Raw genomic sequence first — 20,841 nt, forward strand, 5'->3', positions numbered from 1 at the left:
TGTATTGTTGAGCAAGGAGATAATTTTTTTTACATAAGTCTAGAGATGAAGGTTGAAAATAGATTTCTTATTTTCCTACACATTTCCTCCTCCTTTTTCTTCTCTTCTACCTTTTTTTCCCTGAAATCCATAGACACAGGATCTCATTATGTAGCTCAGTTTGGCCTGAAAATTGTTATGTAGCCCAAGCTGGCCTGGTACTTTCAATCCTTCTGCCTCTGCTTCCCAAGTGCTGTGACAATAAATACGAATCACTAAGTCAGGACCTGGGGCTTGAACTCCAAGCCTGGGTGTTGTCCTTGAGCTCGTTTACTGAAAGATAGCACCCTATCACTTTGAGCCACAGCACCATTTCTGGTTTTCTGGTGGTAAACTGGAGATAAGAGTCTCACGGACTTTCATGCCCAGGCTGGCTTTGAACTTCAATGCTCAGATCTCAGCGTCCTGAGCAGCTAGGATTACAGGAGTGAGACATCAGTGCCTGGCTGGCCAATTGCTCTTTGAAGACAGGGGTCTTCAAACACCAATTGTTGCTCAGCCCTCAAGGAATCTGCCTGCCTCAGACTTGGAAGTAGCTTAGATTATGGGTTTGTCATTTTGCTTGGCTCCAAGGGTCCAAAACCTTGCAATTTAAACACTTTCTAAAATGAGCTTGAGTTTGTAGGACAGCTTTAAGAAAGGTAATCTAGGGGAGAATTGTGAATTGGCATAAGACTATATATTGCCTTGTAATTCTTACAGGGAGCAAAGAAGAAAGCTATTCCAGGTCATGTTTGTCTTTTTCTGAGCTTCTCACAGCCACTTCCCCAATGAGGGAGTGAGTACTTTATAAGTAATTCTTATCTTGGACACAAGTCAGAAAGAAATCATATCTTGCTTCCTGCCACTTTACCTTAGCAAAGAGCCAGCTGAAAGCAGGGCTGATAGGCAAAGGATGAGGGAGGAACCCTTCTAGTTCTTGCCATTGAGGGAAGGGCTGTGTCTCTTGGTGTCTGGATGTGTCAGTCTTACTGTGGGGCAGGCCTTCAGTTAGAACCAGTCAGAGGGGAGTGGAAGAAGTACTAGAATCCCTTAGGTCTGTTCTCTGCCCTACCAACAATGATGGGATCATTTGAATTATTTTATTATAGCCTGGGTTTGTACCTGGAGTTTGATTTATAATGCAATCACAAAATAGTATGATCATCGGAACTATATGTTTAGAGAAAAAGAAAAGCAAATTTCTTTTTATTGTTTATTATTTTTTATTGTCTACCCTGACAATGTTTAGACAATGTATAGAGGGGTTACAGTTACATTTGTCAGGTAGTAGGTGCATTACTTCTCACACCTTGATACCCCCTCTTATATTTCCATACCCATTTCCCTCTCTCCATCCCCTCCCAATCATCTTGTTTCCCCTTTCCCCTCCCTATTTCAAATAAACAAATAAATGTATATACAATATACCAGGTAATAAAGTCAGATACAGTAACAATATGAGATTAATCAAAGGGCAAAAAAGAGAAGAGAAATAACATAGTACATTAAGAACAACAATCACACAAGATGAAGCCCTTGTTTCCATATCCTAGGGATCCTTTCATTTAGTCTCATCCTATCTGACCTTATTATGTACCTAGGTTTTGAGCTATTGTAATGCTCTGCTAGGAGAGTCATAGATGTGTACTAATTACTTCAAATGAGGGAAACCATTGAGCCTATGTTCCTTTGGGTCTGGCTTACTTCACTTAATATGATTTTTTCCAAGTCTTTCATTTCCATTTCCTTACAAACGGGGCAATACCCTTCTTTCTGATGGCAGCATAGAATTCCATTGTGTGTAAGTATCACATCTTTTTGATCAACTCATCTACCAAGGGGCATCTAGGTTGGGTCCGTATCTTTGCCATGGTAAATAGTGCTGCGATGAACATGCTGCTGAGAGTAGATGTCAAGGTCCCCCCCTTTTTTTGGCCAGTCCTGGGCTTGGGCTCAGGGCCTGAGCACTGTCCCTAGATTTTCTCAAGGCTAGGGCTCTACCACTTGAGCCACAGCACCACTTCTGGCTTTTTGCTATGTATGTGGTACCGAGGAATCGAACCTGGGTCTTCATGCATGCTAGACAAGCACTCTACCACTAGGCCAAGTTCCCAGCCCCTCAAGGTCCCTTTATATGGATAGAATATATGTTGATTCTCATCTTACAATCTCAGAAGAAATTAAATGCAGAAATATATCTTAATGATCATAACCCAGTAAAAATGGAAACCCATCTGGTAGTCTGGCTCTTTGGTGAGTTAGAGAAAGGTATGTAGTCGTAGTAATTCTTCTTTTCCTTTCTGAACAACATTAAAAGTGTAGCCTGTCTCTAAAACTCAGTCCTTTGAACATCAGGAGTAACTGCAAGAGACTGAAGTTAACTGAGCTCCAAGGCTCCAGACTGTCATCTAAGGATTGTAGTTCAAAGCCACTCCAGCTAGGAAACAATGTGAGACTCTTGCCCTCTTATCTCCAATTAACCACCAATCCTATCCCCCAAAACCAGAGTGGATATTTGGCTTCAGCAACAGAGCAATAAAACCTCCCAGAGATAGATCCTAGGCCAAGCTCCAGGACTGCCACACATAAGTTGGAAAAGTTTAGCCTAGCTAGTGATACTTAGTATCTACCAAGCTCTGTTGCTCAAAGGGTTTATAATATCCTGCTGTCTGGCTTCTGAGCACCCCCTTCCTGTAACCACCCTTATTTTGTGAGAACATCTTTTTCCTCCTAAGATTTTAGGGCATCCTGGATATAAACTTTTTTTTTCCTTTTTCTAAATTAAACTGGTTTAGACCCTACCCCAACTCTTTAACTGATATTTGATATGATTAAAATCTTAAAGATTCTTAAAACCCTTTTAACTAATTGCTAAGGCCTGGGGATGTATGTCAGTGATAGAATTCCTTTTTGAATATAGGAATAAGAAAGCCCAGGTTAAATTCACAAAACTAAAATAAAGAAAAAAATTACAACAAAAATAAATCAAACCTTTTTTTAAACTGTTAAACTTTAAACAGTTAAGAGATTAAGAGGAAATAGTTAACTTTTGTGTTTTAAGATAAATAGAAGACTAAGATAAAAATCTAAATTAAGCAGTTGGTGGTGGTTCATTCCTATAATCCTAGCTACTCAGAAGGCTGAGGTCTGAAGATCTCAGTTCAGAGACAGCAGGAACATCCTGTTAGTCTCCAATTAACCACCAGAAAACCAGAAGTGGTGCTGTGGCTCAGAGAGGCAGAATGCTAACTTTGAGTGAGAATGTTCAAGGGCAATACCCAGGTCCTGAATTCAAGCTTCAAGACCAACAAAAATAAAAAACAAAACAAAGCAAAACAAAAATTCTAAAATTAAGATGAAATATTAAGTCGGAAATCTTTTGGGAAAGAAATCTCCCAAATTTTTATTCTATGGAAAAAAGTCTGTGATGTCCTCAGAGAAAAATCCTTGGTCAAATATATTTGACTAGGATGGAGAGTTTATCTCTTCTTGAATGTCAGAATATTTGTAGGTACTAATATGACCACAAAACATTCTCTCATTTTCTCATGTGATACCTTCATTTTACAGGATATACTTTACAGAGCAGTGGCAAAATGCTCATAGATGTGCCCCACCAGGCACAAGGGAGCACAAAATCTCGGGGGAGATGCCATTGACTATAGCAGGACCAAATAGGTCATGACAAAATAGCAGTGAGGGTGAAGCATCCATGGCTAGAACTGGATTCAGATTTTAGATTCCAGACCGGTTTTCCCAAAATATGATATCAAAATTGGTGGAGAAAGGAAAGGAGCTGAGAGGATAACAAACTCCTGGAGGTGACTTCCTGGGCTTGAAGGTTGTAAACTGGAAGCAGAAGGCAGAGATTGAGATAGGGAGGAGCAAGAATGAAGCAAGAAAGCAAGCACCCATCTGGGATGTCTGTGGACTGTGAACCTGATGAAGAACTTTTAATCCTGAAGATAATGGAGGAGCCCCAGAGAGGTTTTACATGAGAATGTTTTGCTCACTTATTCAATGATAGGATTACAGGCTGTATTAGAGAGAATAGGTTGAAGAGGAAAAACCTGGAGGAAGAGAAGCCAGAGTGTGTGCCTAGTGTATAGATGGAATCAAGTAGGATAGTGACCACAGAAAAGCGAAGATGTGATCAGATACAAGAGATGGGAGAAAAAAAGGGAACAGCTGAAACTGGGTAACAGAAAAGACATGTCTATATCACCCAATCAGGAAGAAGTAATTTTATCATTAATATTTGAAGAGTTAAAATTTTTCCCTATGTAAAACTTGAGGTTTTTGTATTTTTTTTTGTTAATCGTAAGCTTTGTAAATCAGAATGCTGATCCGTATAAGTGTGAATGTAAAGACAAGTATTTAAGTAATTACTCAATCTCAATAAAGAAAAAAGAGATAGTTCAGAGATAGTCAATAGTCCTTGGCAGTTAATTAATAGATTTGTTTATGCTATTGCTGGAGTCAAAGCAGAGACTTAGAACTCAGGACCTGTCTCTGAATTTTTTGTTCAAGGCTAATGCTTTATCATTCGAGCCACAGCTACACTTCCAGCCTTTTGCTGATTGGTGATAAGAGTCTCAAGGGCTATTATGCCTAGGCTGGCTTCAAACTCAGCCTCCTGAGTAGCTAGGATTACAGGTGTGAGCCACCAGGACCTGGCTGGTAGAATATATTTTAATGAGCAACTCGTTGGCATATTAGGAGAGGGACAGTGCATACCTGTGTTTTCTTGGGGCTCTAATGAGCAAACTTTATATAGCTTTTTGTGGTGTGTGTGTGTGTGTGTGTGTGTGTGTGTGTGTGTATACTAGTACTGGGGCTTGAACTCAGAGCCTGGGTGTTGTCCTTTAGCTTTTGTTGTCCAAGGCTTGCAGTCTACCACTTGAGCCATAGCTCCACTTTCAGCTTTTTGTTGGTTACTTTGAGTTTCACAGTCTTCAGTCAGATTTCAGCTGAGTAGCCAAGATTACAGATATGATCCACCACTGTCTAGCTATGTACCATTTTTTTTGGTGAGCATGTACCTGTCTCTAACAGGCTATCCAGGCTACTCTTGAGAAATAGCCAACTGTGGAACTGGGGGTGTGAGTGTCTTTCTTACCTCGTCTAGAGGGCACAGCATTTTGGCAACCTGAGAATTTTAGGAAAAGCCACTCTTCAAAAGATGCTCTTTCAAGTCAATGCATCAGGCTTCTGTCACCTCCAGTCATTGATTTAGATATTTCTGACAGCAACTTTTAAGTGGGTATTTGAGGGGTTGGGAATGCACCTGGAAGAGGTCAGTGCATTTAACTGACTCTGTGGTCGGTCATTAAAAATGGAGCCGGGTATGGTAGAAAACAAAGTTATACACACACAAATTGAGATGAAGAAAGAGAACAGGGGAAGTACTCACTGTGTGGCTTTGGCAAGGATTTGGGTGTTGGGGTTGCTCGTTTGGATATTTGGTATTCTGGGTACCCATGAGGGAATATAGTAGAACTTTGGTAGACCATATGCCTGTATTTGTGTTGTGCTTTTCTACCGTGGTGGGGAACATGGGGAGGATTTTTTTTTTTTTGCTGATCCTGGAGCTTGAACTCAGGGCCTGAGTATTGTCCTTGTATTTTCTGAAGGCTAGAGCTCTGCCACTTGAGCCACAGCACCACTTCCAGCTTTTTCCTATGTATGTGGTACTGAAGAATCAATACAGGGTCTGTGTGCATGTTGGGCAAGCACTCTACCACTAGGCCAAACTCCTGGCCAGGCTATTGTATTCAGCTGACTGAGTAGTATAGAGATGAGTAGACTGTCTATCCATGATAGCACTAAGGGGTAACGAGTTCCTGTCCTCCAATTGCCTTTCTCCTGTCTTTCATTAATACATGATGTCTTTAGCTGTATAATCAAACTAGAGCACTTTGTTCATTTAAGACTTCTGATCTTCTTTATTGCTGTTTAGTAGTCTCATGTTTTCCAGTAGACAGCTTTAAACTTCTGATGACTAATGTCACTGTAGTCATTGTGGATGTGGAATGAGATTGATCTTCTGGCTCATTTCTAGACAAGTATTTGTAAACAGGAAGAATTTGGCTCCCTTAAAGTACTTTGGAAGGAAGTAGAGTACAAATCATAAAATACTGTAGTTCTCTGAAGCAATTAAGGGGCATTCTATCAATGTATTGTTTAATGTTTAACAGTTGTTAGAGAGTCATACCATTTGTTTGTGAATCAGCACATCTCTGTAAAGGAAAGGACACTGTGTTTGCTATTCAAGTTGTCTTTGGAATTCTATTTGCAGAATCTGTGGTATGGGCATTCATGTAGATGAAAACTGTCATTTTATGGCCATTTGGTACAACATGTAGACTAATCTATGAATAGATTATTAACTAAATAAATGATTAGGCCAGGCACTGTGGCTCATGCCTGTCATCCTAACTACCCAAGGGTAGCTACAGTAGTGAGATTTGAGAATCATTGTTCAAAGCCAGGGGCAGGTACATCTGAGAGACTCTTATCTCCAAGTAACCAGCAAAGAGCCAGAAGTGGAAGTGTGGCTCACGTGGAGGAGTGCCAGCCTTGAGAGGAAAAAGCTGATACAAGAGCTCGGGGCCCTGATGTTAAGCCCTAGTATGAGGGAGGAAGGGTGCTCAAACACGGTCATTGTGTGCAATGTATGTGATGTAGAAATTGAGCTGTGTGACTTGAGGGTAGGGATGGGAATAGGGCGGAGTGAGTGAGAATGATGGAAGTGGTGACATGCACCAAAATGCACTGACTTCTGGAATTGAAACTCTTTGAACAACTACTTAGGAGCAATAAATAAAAATTTAAAATCAACTCCTAGAACTGATACTCCCTTGTACAGTTACTTAATGAAAATAAGCAAGCCAGTGGCTAGTGGCTCACATCTGAAATCCTAGCTCTCAGGAGGCTGAAATCTAAGGATTGTAGTTCAAAGCCAGACTGAGAAGAAAAGTCTGTGAAGACTTTTACCTTCAGTTACCCAGCAGAAGAGCCAGAAGGAGAGCTTTGTTTCAAGTAAGTGGGAGAGCATTAGCCTTGAGCACAAAAATTCAAGGACCATGCCCAGGCCTTGAGTTCAAGACCCAGGACTGGCACAATAAAACAAAACAAAACAACATAAAATAATATTTTTTAAAAGAAAGAAAAATAAATATACTAAATAAATTTATGGGGCTTCCATACAAAAGGAATGATCATGTCTCCCAAAATATGAAGCATCCCTAAGGTTACAGGTATGTAAGATTATTATTTACAAATGACAAATGGAAAAATCTGGGGCATAGAAAAGTATATGTAATATGCCTCTATTTGCATAAACTATTTTGGTATATATTGCAAAACACATAGAATAACTTTGGAAGAATGTACAAGAAATTGTAACGGATGGTAGCTTTTGAGGTGAGCGTAATGGCTGGGGAGGACTGAAGGGAGATTTAACTGCCCCCTATATCATCTGTTGTCTCTTGTGGATTCTGTACTGTTCACAATACTGCCTATTAAAATTGCTAGGACTGGAGGTGTAGCACCTCAGTAACTCAGGCATGACTCATTCTGGGAGAATGAAATTTCTCTAATTTATTGGTAGGGATTGCCTACGTGGTAGAGAAGAAAGCACATTTGTCCTCCTCTTTCTTCTCCCCTCCCCTTATCCTTTACACAAAATTCCCCTTCCTTAGTGGAGATGTATTCTGAGGTACATGCTTTTAGGGTCACTGATTGGGGGAATTCCTGGATCCTAATCCTGCAGGACTAGTGCCTTTCACATGGGGCAGGCAGTGAGTAGGTGACTTGGTGTTCCTAGTCTGTCGTAATCATGGTGGATACTTGACTGCAAGAGCATTTCACATATTTTGTAATTGCTGAAAAGTTTGCTAAATGGGCATGGCTTTCCCGAGGGGGCTGATAGTAGGGTCTTGGGCCAAAGTACAAAGAAAGACATGATCTATTCTCTGTTAGAAGAGGAAGCATGTTCTTTAAGTCTGAGCCTTTCTTGATGGTCCTTGCTATTTTATCACCTTGTCTCACATCCTATCACAAAGATCTATATAGTCATTTCCATTCTCTGTTATCATCTGTATGTGCTCTCTCTTTGCACTCACTTTTCCTTTGGCTCCAAATGAAATCCTAGTTTTTTCCTTTACATTGCTGGTTTTCTGGCTGTTGTTTTTAATATTGATTCTCCAGAGAGGACAATACTACCTCACTGCCTCTTCTCTTTTATAATCTGTTGTTAGAATCTCTGTTATTTGATTTGTTCATTGTAGACAGAACTGCGGTCATTGGCCAGGCACTTGTGATCATGCCTGGAATTCTAGCTAAGGAGGCTGAGGTGTGAGAATCGAGGTTCAAAGCCAGCCACAGGTAGAAAAGTCTGGGAGACTACAGTTAACTAGTACTAAACACAGAAGGTGGAAGCATAGTTAAATGGTAGAGTGCCAACTTTGAGCAAAAAAGCCTAAGAAGACCCAAGACCTGAGTTCAAGACCCACAACTGGTACAATGAAACAACACAAAACAAACAACAAAAAAACCCTCAAAAAACAACAACCAAAAAACCCAAAGAAATAAACAAAAACCCTTACCATTTTCTTCACTTTCTTTGCAGTACCAATCATAAACTATTTCTTCAAAATTTCTTTGTATTGTAACTCTGTAGATATTTTTAGTACTTTCAGGAATGATGTCACCATTATGGTTAAGAATTCTTTTCATTAGTTCTTGAAGTCTTTCTTCTATACCCTGAAGCTTAGATGTTTCCAATGTTTTTACATCTTTTATCTTCTCTATTCTTTGTTCCTCAGTCATTTTGTGGCTTTTATGGTCACCTTAACAAGAGTATTTCTGAAGGACCTAAGTAGAAATATCTACATTTCTTAACCACAAGGAATTCTGCCACCTTGTCTCTAAACTTCTCTTGTCTTTCCAGGATTTTGCTAGCTTTTGTCTTTTCCATGAAGTCTGTGTGCAGGCAGAAGGAATTTCTCTTTTGGGGGCTGGGAATGTGGCCTAGAAGTAGAGTGCTTGCCTAGCATGCATGAAGCCTTGGGTTTGATTCCTTGTTACCACATACACAGAAAAAGCTGGAAGTGGTACTGTGGCTTAAGCGGTAGAGTGCTAGCCTTGAGAAAGGCCAAGGACAGTGACCAGGCCCTGAGTTTAAGGTCTAGGAAAATGCATTTGTTTCCTTGAGTCTTATGGTTTATGCTTGAGTCATTATTGATACTGATTTGTAAACACAAGTGCATCCAATATGTTATTAATACCTGGTACTGTATTTATCTAATTAATTGGTTAAACCCAGGACCATGCTTATATTACAAAAGCACTTTGCCACAGAATTACGATCTGAAACCTTATTTTTGTTAGAATGTGATGCCATAGCATTCTTTAATAAAAGAATGATGCTATTGTTTTAGAGGTATATCAATGTTTTCTAAAAGGAGTAGATAAACTGGTAGAACATAAGCTTCCTAAAACTTGGTCTTCCATGCCACAGTACTACCAAGGTCACCGGAAGGTCATTCTGATGACATTATCATGATGTGGATGCAGTAGAGCAAACTAAAGTTAGGTATAAAGTGAAAAATGTAATGCAGAAAACCAAACCAAACCAAAAACCCCCTCGAAGTCCCACACATTGCCTGGAAGGTACAGAGTGTGAAGGTTTGATTTGTAAAGTGCTTTTTCTCTCTGCTGGAATTTCCTTCAGTTGAGTAACAGGGTAAACAGGGATATCTTGAAATACTATGATCTACTTATTGGAATGAAGTGAACAGAGTAAGTATGCTATGCATGCAGGAAGTCAACTTGTGGAGAATGGTGCATTCTTGTTCACTCGTCTGGCCCCAGGGAGCCTGCTCATACTTATAGGCTGACTATTGCCTAAGGACTTCTGGAATTCCTAAGACCTTTCTTTTTCCTTTAATTATTTTTCCTTTCCTTTCCTTTCCTTTCGTGTGTGTGTGTGTGTGTGTGTGTGTGTGTGTGTGTGTTGTGTGTGTATTGTGTGTGTGTGTGTGTGTGTGTGTGTGTGTGTGGCGCGTGCAAGCCAGTACTCTAACTCAGGACCTCAGAAATTTGGCTTTTTTTTTTTTTTGCCTAAGGTTGGCACTCTACCACTTAAGCCACATACATTAACTAGCTTTTTGCTAGTTAATTGGAGATAAAGGTCTCACAGAATTTTCTGCCTAGTCCGGCTTCACACTGAAATATTCATATCTCAACTTCCCGAATAACTATGAGTGTGCCACCACCGTCTGGCTTCCTGAGACCCTGAAGTCAAATTTATTTTTATAATAGTATGTACTTTTTACTCATCCTTTTATGAGTATATGTTTCTCAAGGTTATACGATGAATGCAGAACAGTATTTGGCTGGGATGTAGCTCAGTGGGAGAGCACAGACCTAGCAAATCTGAGACTCAGGGTTCAATTTCCAGCTTCCACCAAACACAACAACAACAACAAAACCACAAACACAATGGTCTAAAAAAGATATTAAAATACTCTCTCCTTTTCTAATTATTTATTTATATGAGGCCAATTTTCTTTATAAACTGTAGCACAAAAAATGCTGTGATGCTTTAAATACAGAAGCAAGTAGGAAAATCCAGCTGCCTTTAATTAGGCATTCTTATCTAGTTTTGTATGAAAAATTTCCTTTAAACATTGATTTAATGTAGGATTAGGTTAATTATTCTAATCCATCTATCTATTGTACAGTTGGTATACAGAGGGGTTACAGTTAGATGAGTCAGGTAATGAGTAATTAGTGTGAATTTTTGAACCATGTCCTTCCTCTCATTGCTTTCTCCCAGTCTTTCTCTTCCATCCCTTCCCACAAGGTGTCAGTTCATGTTCCAACATAGTGTCTAGTGACTATCACTGTTGTATTTATTCATCCTGGTTCCACCTTTCATGTGCCTTCCCTCACCCTCCCAAAGACAAACTAACAAACAAAACAAAAGAATACTGCAACAATGGCAGCTAAAGAATGTCTCTTGTTTCCTTTTCTCCTAGTTCATTAGAATATTATTTTCTTATGCTCCTCTGTACATAGCTATTAATTCTTTGTCCATCACACCTTTGCATATCCTTCTTTGGCTTCTATATGTTAATGACGAGGGTCCTACATAATTTATCGTGTCCCAGAAATTGTCCTAATTTAATTATGAGCTAATGACCAATTTTGTTTTTGCTGGTCCTGGGGCTTGAACTTAGGGCCTGGGAACTGTCCTTGGACACTTTTTGCTCAAGGCTAGCACTCTGCCACTTGAGCCACAGTGCCACTTCCAGCTTTTTCTGTATATGTGTTTTTGGGGAATTGAACCCAGGGCTTCATGCATGCTAGGCGAGCATGCTGCCATTAGGCTACACTCCTGGCCTGTGGCCAATGTTTTTAAAGTGCCAATTTTCATTTTAATATGGAAAATATACATAGTCTCAACACACAAATGATATTCAGGACCCTTGATAATATTTTAGGAATATGGAGGGAATCTAAGCTCCAAAAGTTTGAGAACTTCTGATCTTGAGGATATGATTAGCTTGTAGGAGGAAATGCAGAGAAACACTTTCAAAGCTGTTGCTCTTTCTGTTTCTCTCTGCACTCCCTTGCCCTTTCTTCTATTCTTTCAGCCAAAATTTGAAGCTTGTGTATGTGATATGTGTTGCAACCAAAATTTAATAACCAAAATCCTCTTGTGGTGCTCTTTCTGTTCTACTATACCATAAAAAGGACAATGCCTCTTGCATATATAAACTTTATGATAGATGCCATAATAACATTTAATTCAAAATTTCTAATAAAGCTTTTCTGTCCCAGAAACTTTAAGTTTTTTTACACTTTGATTTCAATTTAGTATAACTAAATGGTTAAACATAATATAGTTTCATTATTAACCAAAGAAAGTTTTCTTTTTAAATTTTATTTTATTATCAGAGTGAGGTATAGAGGGGTTACAGTTGCATTTGTAAGGTGGTGAGTACATTACTTCTTAAACAGTTACCCCTTCCCATATTTTTCTCCCACTTTCCCTCCTTCCCACCCCCTCCCAAGCTGTAGAGTATACTCCCAACATATTGTCTTGGGAATATTGCTGTTACAGTGGTTCTGGGGCTTGAACTCAAGGTCCAGGCACTGTACGTGAGCTTTCTCAAGGCTCTAGAGCTCTATCACTTGAGCCACAGCACCACTTCTGGCCTTTTCCCCCCCCTGTGTATGTGCTATTGAGAAATTGACCCCTGGGCTTCATGCATGCTAGGTAGGGCAAGTACTCTACCACTAGCCCACACTCCTTCCTCTTTTTTAAAAAACACATTCTGGACTTGAACTCAGGATCTGGATGCTGTCCCTTAAAACTTTTTTGTTGTTGTTTTCTCATGGCTAGTGCTCTACCACTTAAACCACAACTCACCTTCTGGCTTTTATTGTGGTAGTTAATTGGATATAAGAATCTTATAGACTTTCTTGCCCAGGCTAGCTTTGAACCCTCATCCTCAGCTCTCTTCTGTGTAGCTAGGATGACAGGCATGAATCACTGGTGCCACAAAAGAGAAAAATCTTTAAGATGAGCCTGCTATTTTTTTTTCTCCTGAGTTTATGTTAAAAGTCGACACACCTTCCCTACCCACCCACACCGAGATAATTTAATAAGAAATAAGTTCACATTCCCTAAGCCAGTAGTTGGTAGAGCAGGGTTTTCATTTGTGTATATTTTGGATCTGGAGGTTTCCCTGAGATCCGGTGAGTCAGATGAGGCCTCCCTGCAAGTTCAGACAGCACCCTGTGCAAGGCCCTGGCTGACTCATCCAAATAAGTGGGAAAGCTTCTGCAAATACTTTCCCTCAGCCAACAGATTGCACACGCACCACCAGAAGTCCATCTGCCCTGCACTCATCTCAAAGAAGTCCTGCTTCAAATGTGGCTTTGAAAAAAAAAAGGATCAAATAACCCTCTGAAGCCTGGAAATACTATTTCTTCATTTGAACTATTCTGGTGTTTTTGTGCAGATTGCAAACTCGAGACAAGTACAATAATTCCCTTGTTTCACTTCTACTCTCATTCTGTAGTGCTAGAAATAGAACCCAGGACCTTGTGCACGCCAGGTAAGTGCTTTACCACTGAACTATATCTCTAGTCTAGTCTGTAAAGTTCCCTTCTCCCTGCCCCCCTGTCTTTTTTTGGTGCCTTTTTTTGGGTCTTGAACTCAGAGCTTTGGGACTTGCCTGGATTTTTCCAGGTTGGTGTGCTATCACTTGAGCACCCACCTAGTCCATGAAGATGAACCACAACAAAATGGCTGTTTCCACTCTCAACTGTAATGGCAACAATTTACTACTCCAGTAACAGAAGCTGACACATTGGTTATTTGACTCAGATTGATTTGGGTTGTTGAACTGCAACCAGTAAACATTTGGATCTCTGTTGAGCTAACAGCTAAGAGTGGCATGTGAGGTATGAGGGAAAAGTGCAGCTCTGAAGTGAGAATTGTGTAGACAATGGCGAATCAAGGTGAAGGTTGTTTCCATCGTTTTGAGTGGAGACAGGAACATTGTGGGAAGAAAGCTTCTATATCTTTCTGTGGCACATGCTTATCTCTTTCAGGGAGAATTCTACACAAAGGTGTTTGAAGTCCTATTTTAAAATGTGTTCAGCTTGTTGTCTATTCAATAATCATTGGGTTGGAGCCTGAGACAACAGAAATGGAATGTGAGGCCCACAATAGCACTGGCCATTAGCCTTTTTGCTCCAGGCTGGCACTCTATCACTTGAGCCATGGCTTCACATGTGGCATTGGGGTGATTAATTGGAAGTCAGAGCCTCACATGTTCTTTTGCCCAGCTAGGTTTGAACCTCAGCCTCCTAAGTTGCTAGGATTTACAGGTATAAACCAGCAGCAGTGGACAATCTTAGCCTTTAATTTACACAGTCCTTTCAATAGCTCCATGAAGGAATGTTATTCTTACTCTTGCTATTTTTAGTGCCTGGAATGCTAAACACATGCTTGTCTACTGAGCAATCCCGGTAGCGGAGTTACTATTACTCGTGTCATGTTTATAGAAGAGCAAACAGGTAGGAGAAACTTGAGTGAATTGCCCCAAAAGTCATAGACAGAGAGCTCTTCTCCAGCCTTTGGAAAGAATAGAAGATAGCTGGATACTGGTAGCTCATGCCTGTGATTCTAGCTACTCAGGAAGCTTGAGGTGTGGTACTCATGGTTCAAAGCCAAGTGAAGCAGACAAATTCAAAAGATTCATTTCCAATGAGCCAACAAAAAACTGAAAGTGGAGTTATTGCTTGAGGGACAGAACAGTGGCTTTGAATAAAAAAGGAAAGTAAGAGCTTGAAGTTTGTAAGTCAAGCCCCACTCCCACCCCAAAAAAGACTGAGCTTAACTTGCCTAGTGTATATATTATATTGAGTTTTATATTAGGGACCCTTATGTGCAGCCTACAAATCTATTTATCTATCTATCTGTCTATAATTTATCTACCTATCTGTATTGAAATGGAGGTCTTTATATTGGAGAATCTTCTATGCCGTTCAGGCTGGTTTCAAACTCCTGGGCTCATGCTATCTTTCTGTCTCAACTTCACAACTAGCTGACACTGTAGTTGGGTTCTACTCTTCCTGGTTTACATCTATACTTTCTTTTTATTCTACTTTTGCTGGTAGTAGGAGCTGATTTGTTTGTGTGGCACAGAATTCCCCTGCATCACAGATAACTGTCCAAAATATTTTTGGATGAATTAATGGTTTAAAACGTTTTGAAATTCAGAATGGAGAATTCCTTGAGGACATATGGACTGTTTTATAACACCTTGGTCAGTGCTATGCAAAACTTAAGTGATGGTTTTGAGTAGGGGAAGAAGCATAATGATTCTAAAAGATCGTGGCATTTCTTGTTATTATAAACAGATTTTCTTTTTCCTTTTTTTTTTTTTTGCCAGTTGTGGGACTTGAGTACTTTGTGCGTAGGGCTAGTGTTCTACCACTTTGAGCTACAGTGCCAGTTCTGACTTTGAGTGATAAGAGTCTCAGGGGAATTTTCTGTCTGGGCTAGTCTCAGACCCCAGTTCTCAGATCTCAGCCTCCTGAACAGCGAGGATTACAGTTGTGAACTTCCAGTGCCCAGCACTGTAAATAGATTAACAATCTGCTTAGTTAATTTTAAATTTCATAGCTTTCAGTGTTTCCAAGATTTGGCTTTCAGTGTTTTGACAATTCAGTAATTTTTTTCTTTTGGCTTTGCTTTATTTGAGACGGTGATGGTAGGGCATTTCACTATGTAGTCAAGGCTGGCTTTGAACTTGAAATTCTCCTTCCTCAACCTGCTGAGTGCTGGCTAAGATAGATTACAGGCATGAACTACTATACCCAGTTCTAGTGCATAGGTTTTAATACATAAACATAGTTCCTGACTCTGTGAAAGCAGTAAGGGAATCAAATGATTTAAAATGATTCTGACTTCCATTGGGAAAAAAATTTCCCATGCATATAGATAGCAGTTTAATGCAAAAGAACCAATTAATTACCCTTTACCTTCTTGATTAAGAGGGTCCAGACTGATTATCCTGAGTTCTATTTAGTAATGAGTTGGCACACACAAGACACAACCAAAATACCTCCTTCTATATTCTCCAAACGCTGTTCTGATGTGTGTGTGTGTGTGTGTGTGTGTGTGTGTGTGTGTGTGTAAAACCATTACTATACTTGCAATCATATCAAATGAAAGATTGTCCTATGAGGACAAAGTCATGCTTATGGATTGATTGGATTGTCTGCTGTCACTGGTGTCCCCTGTGTCTAGACTTATAATACAGCTTATGTAATTCAGAAGTTTTGAGAGTTTAATATTCATGCCATAGGATTATAGTACAAGATATTGACATAGGATAATAAGAGTGGCTCTGGATGGACTTAAGTGGACATACCAATTGTGCTTTAGTAGGCTCTTGTTACTCAAAGCCAGATTATGGACCAATGTATTTTATAAGTATTTTCTGGCTTGTTTGTGTGTGTATTGTCTGCCATGGAAACCAATCAGTGCTTAAGCCTGCTTTTGGCTGGCCTTGGAATCTTCATGAGCATCCATGGTATCTAAAGGTGTGTGGCCTATCTGAGCTGCTGTGGTCACACTGCTTTCTCACTGCCTTTGAATATATAATAATGCCATTTTCTCTTCTGTTTCAGAAATCCTGGATTGAAGGTTTATTCAACAAGAGAGAATGTAGTAAATTCATACCCAGTTCAAAAGACTCTCACAGGTACCAGTGTTTAATTGCATTTTTCTTTCTTTTTTTATTGTCAGGGTAATGTATGGAGGGGTTACACTTACATTCATCAGGTAATGGGTGCATTACTCTTTGAACATTGATACCCCTTCTCTTGTTTTTGTTCTCTTTTCCTTCCCCCTGCCCATTCCCAATCATCTTGTTTTCCCCCTTCCCTTCCCTATTTCAAATAAACAAATAAATGTATATCCAACACAGTAGGTAACAAAGTCAGATAACAGTAACCACATTAGATTAACTATTAGGGGGGAAAAGAGAAAAGAAATAACTGCACAAAGTACATTGAGAACAACATAAAACAATACTTAGAAAACTGAAGACACTTAGAAATATGACTTGTCTAGAGGGTTGGGTAACATGTGCAAATGAGTATTTATTATTATTATCTTCAGTTTTGTACTGGTACTAGGGCTTGAACTCAGGACTTGGGCATTATCTCTTAACTTTTGCACTTAAGGCTGGTGCTTTACCATTTGGGCTATAGCTCCATTTCTGGGTTTTTAATGTTTAATTAGAGATAGGACTCTCACAAACTTTCCTGTACAGATTAGTTTGAACAGGCATCCTCAGGTCTCAGCCTTCTGAGTAGCTAAAATTACAGATGTGAGCCACAGTAGCTGGTAAATTTGTTTATTTTAATGTATGCCCATTGCTTTTCCATTACTGGAGACAATGTGGGAAGAAAAACTGACTGCCAGCTTTGTACCTTAGTTAAGCCCCTGTGTCCATTAGTAAGGAAGCTTATCTGGTTAGTGAATTCATAAAATCGACTGAGAAGGAAGTTACATATAATGATATCACTATTCAGACTGTAGTGATTTCATTCCACCCAGTGCTCCTTTTCCGCCCCCTTTTTTTTTTTAAATTTGGACAGCCTGGGTGCCGTCCCTGAGCTTCTTTGTGCTCAGGGCTAGTGTTCTACTACTTAAGTTGCAGCACCCCTCCCTCCTTTTCCTCTCAGTGGTAGATGGGCAAGTGGGTGAGGGGAGGGAGGGAGAAATAGACATTATAGGGAAGTAATACTTCCATTCCAATGGATATTGTACATTCTTTGGATAATGTATAGAACACATTGTCTGCTTAAATCATATATAGTATAAAGAACTGACTATTCAAAATACTGTGAATACTTTATCTCCAGCAGAAGTATCTATGATGACTAGCAGCTGCTCATGACATTTCAGGACAGTGTGTTCAGGTTATATATATAGGTAACTTTAATTCCATTTTCTTTCCAGAGACTTTTTGTATAATGAGAGGGAGAGGGAGAGAGAGGGGGGGAGGGAAGGAGAGAGACAGGGAGAGGGAGGGAGAGCAGGAGCACTGAGAGCAAATGGTTTGAGTTTGACCATGGAATTCTTGACAACCCTTTGGAAACTCAACTTGTAGAACAAAGTTCAACAAGGCTAGACTAAGGAAGATAGAGGAAGGAAGGAAGGAAGGGTTCTGGAAAATTCCCCAAGATCATCAGAACCACTGGAGGATTAGATTGTTTATTGCCTTGGTGGGGACAAATTAAAAGGAAGACAGAGAAACAGTATTTCAATTAGAGGTTATTCTGTTTTTTGGCAATATTACTATACATGTATGAAGGGCAGTGTGGTAAGACTCCTGGCATTCTAATTCTTTGAGGATGACTAGAATCATTTCCCTTTTCTTTGTTAAATATTGACTAGTTCCACCCTTGCTGAATTACTCAGGTTGGTAAGTCCTGTGGTTAGAAATTCTCATTTTACCCATTGACCAAATCTTTATAGAATGCCAAGGTAATATTGCTTTGTTTTCCTTTCATGTTTTATGATATCTTAAAATGTGATGGTGGTCACAAAGCAGATTAAGCTGGGTGTTGATGGTTCATGCCTATAATCCCAGATACTCAGGAGGCTGAGGTCTGAGGGTTGAGTTTCAAAGCCAGCCCAGGCAGGAAAATCTATGAGAAAGCCAGAGGTAAAAAGCTAAGGAAAGTGCCTAGGCCCTGAGTTCAAGCTCCATGACCAGAATTTTAAAAACTGCTGCTTTCTCCTTCTCTTTCTCCTCTTCCTCCTCTTCCTCTTCCTCTTCTTCTTCTTCTTCTTCTTCTTCTTCTTCTTCTTCTTCTTCTTCTTCTTCTTCTTCTTCTTCTTCCTCCTCTTCCTCTTCCTCTTCTTCTTCCTCTTCCTCTTCCTCTTCTTCCTCTTCCTTCTCTTCCTCTTCCTCTTCCTCTTCCTCTTCTTCTTCTTCTTCTTCCTCTTCCTCTTCCTCCTCCTCCTCCTCCTCCTCCTCCTCCTCCTCCTCCTCCTCCTCATTCCTCCTTCCTCCTTCCTCCTTCTTCCTTCCTCCTTCTTCTCCTGGGTGCTGCTTCTGTGCTCTTGTGCTCAAGGCTAGTGCTCTACTACAAAAGTCACAGAGCCCCTGCTGGTCTCCTTGAGGTGAACTGGAGTAAGAGTCTCATGGCCTTTCCTTCCTGGGCTGGCTTTCAACTGCCATCCTCAGATATCAGCCCTCTGAGTAGCTCGGATTACAAGCATGAGCCATCAGCACCTGCTCCTTTTTGCTTCTCTAAGTAGACACATTTCAGAATGACCTTGGGCTTTATGAAAAATGATAACATGACTAAGTCTCTTACAGACTACAAGAAAATATCACTTGCAGCTGTGCCTGTGGCTTATTGGTAGAGACTTCTTGTAGTGTATGAGGCACTGTGTTCAATCTCTAGCACCTGAAAAAGGGTGGAGAGAGACTTTCCCAGTAGCCAGGCTGTCATTGATCCTCCTGCTCCAGGCTCCCAAGTGCTGAGATTTCAGGCATGAAACGCCACATGTATTTCTACTCATCATAATTCTACAAATGGCCTAAGGTTTTCCACATTTTATGGAGGGAAAAAAGCCTCTTTCCTGTGATTATAAAAATTAATGAATGGTAATGGCCATTACGTTTTTGTGAGCCTTTTCTCCTAGATCCTGATATGATTCTTAAAATTGAAGCTTGTGAATGGGGCACAGTGATTCCGGCCTGTTATTCTAGTTATTAAAAAGGCTGAGCTCTGGAAGACTGACAGTTCAAGGATAGCCTGGGCAGAAAAGTTTTATAGACCCGGTCTCCAATATAATGAACAAATATGCATGGCTGGAGATATGGCTTAAATGGTAGAGCACAAGTCTAGCAGATAAGCTGTGCAAATGCTAGGCCCTTAGTTCAAGCTCTGTACTGGTACCTCCCTCCCATGCAGCTTTATACATCTTTATTACAGTGGCCAGGAAGATGGGAGCACTTTATTATTTAAATTTGAATTAAATGTTATCTCCTGTTGATTTTTGTATAGGTCCTAACAAAAAGTAAATGCGTTTGATTTGGTTAAAACACCTTTTTCCCTTCTCATTTTCAACTTGAAGTTTTTAAAGAAAAAGCATCTCCCAAGGCTGGGACAGAAAGAACAAAAGGGTCAAAAGACTAGTTTCTGTTTGTTTGGGTTTATTTTTGTTTGTTTGTTTCTTTTTTGTTGTACGTGTGTGTGTGTGTGTGTGTGTGTGTGTGTGTGTGTATGTGTGTGTGCATGTGCACACACCAGTACGAGGATTTAAACTCAAGACCTTGCACCATTAGCTTTTTCAATCCAAAGCTGGTGCTCTTCCACTTGAGCCATAGCTCCACTTCTGACTTTTTTTGCTTGTTAAAAGTCTCATATAGGGATGGGTGTTTTGCCTAGTGGTAGAGTGCTTGCCTAGCATGCATGAGGACCCGGGTTTGAGTCCTCAGTACCACATACATAGAAAAAATCCAGAAGTGGTGCTATGACTCAAGTGGTAGAACCCTAGCCTTGAGAAAAAATCCATAGACAGAGCTCATGCCCTGAGCTCAAGCCCAGGAATGGTAAAAAAAATTCTCATATACTTTTCTGCCTGGGCTGGCTTTGAACTGCACTCATCAAATCTCAGCCTCCTGAGTGGCTAGGATTACAGGCGTGAGCCACTAGCACCTGACATTTCTGAATTTCTGAGGAATCTCATTTCATGAGCTCTATCTTTCTTTCTATTGCTCAATGAGAGTTTCACACCAAATATATGACCATTGGCTACCTCAACGCTAATCTTCCAGTGTAGGGAATTCTCCTGATTCATAAAAGTAATATTAATAATGTGAATAAGTGGCATGCCTACAAACTCGAATTCAATAAAATACTTATCTAATTCCTACAAAGAATTACTAGGGAATTGAATAAGATTTCATATGAGTATTCAAAAGTATCCAGAAAGTCTGAGAGACTCATTTCCAATTAACCACTAGATAACTAGAAGTATCACTGTGGCTCAAAGTGGTAGAGTTTTAGCCTTGAGCAAAAGAGCTGCGATAGTGCTTTGAATTCAAGCCCCACAACCAACAAACAAACAACTCCCCGAAAAAAAAAAACAACCCTAAATCTAGAAGACTCACTAAATCAAGGAGATTTTTCTATAGTACTTTGGTTCTAAGTTCCATGCTTTGTTAATTATCTTATTCCATTGCTACTGTATATATAATT

General features: G+C 40.0%; 1 protein-coding gene across 1 annotated transcript in view; it reads left to right on the plus strand.

The window, feature by feature from the left end:
• Nucleotides 1-20,841, plus strand: part of Trpm6 (transient receptor potential cation channel subfamily M member 6) — a 131,718-nt gene that overhangs the window by 4,001 nt on the left and 106,876 nt on the right. Inside the window, 1 exon segment of the mRNA XM_090329291.1 lies at nucleotides 16,243-16,316. Within this exon segment, the coding sequence (XP_090185417.1) occupies nucleotides 16,243-16,316 (74 nt within the window).

The sequence above is a fragment of the Megascapheus bottae genome, chromosome 3 (assembly GCF_031878675.1).
Source record: "Megascapheus bottae isolate mThoBot1 chromosome 3, mThoBot2.hap1, whole genome shotgun sequence".
In the NCBI taxonomy this organism is placed as follows: Eukaryota; Metazoa; Chordata; class Mammalia; order Rodentia; family Geomyidae; genus Megascapheus; species Megascapheus bottae.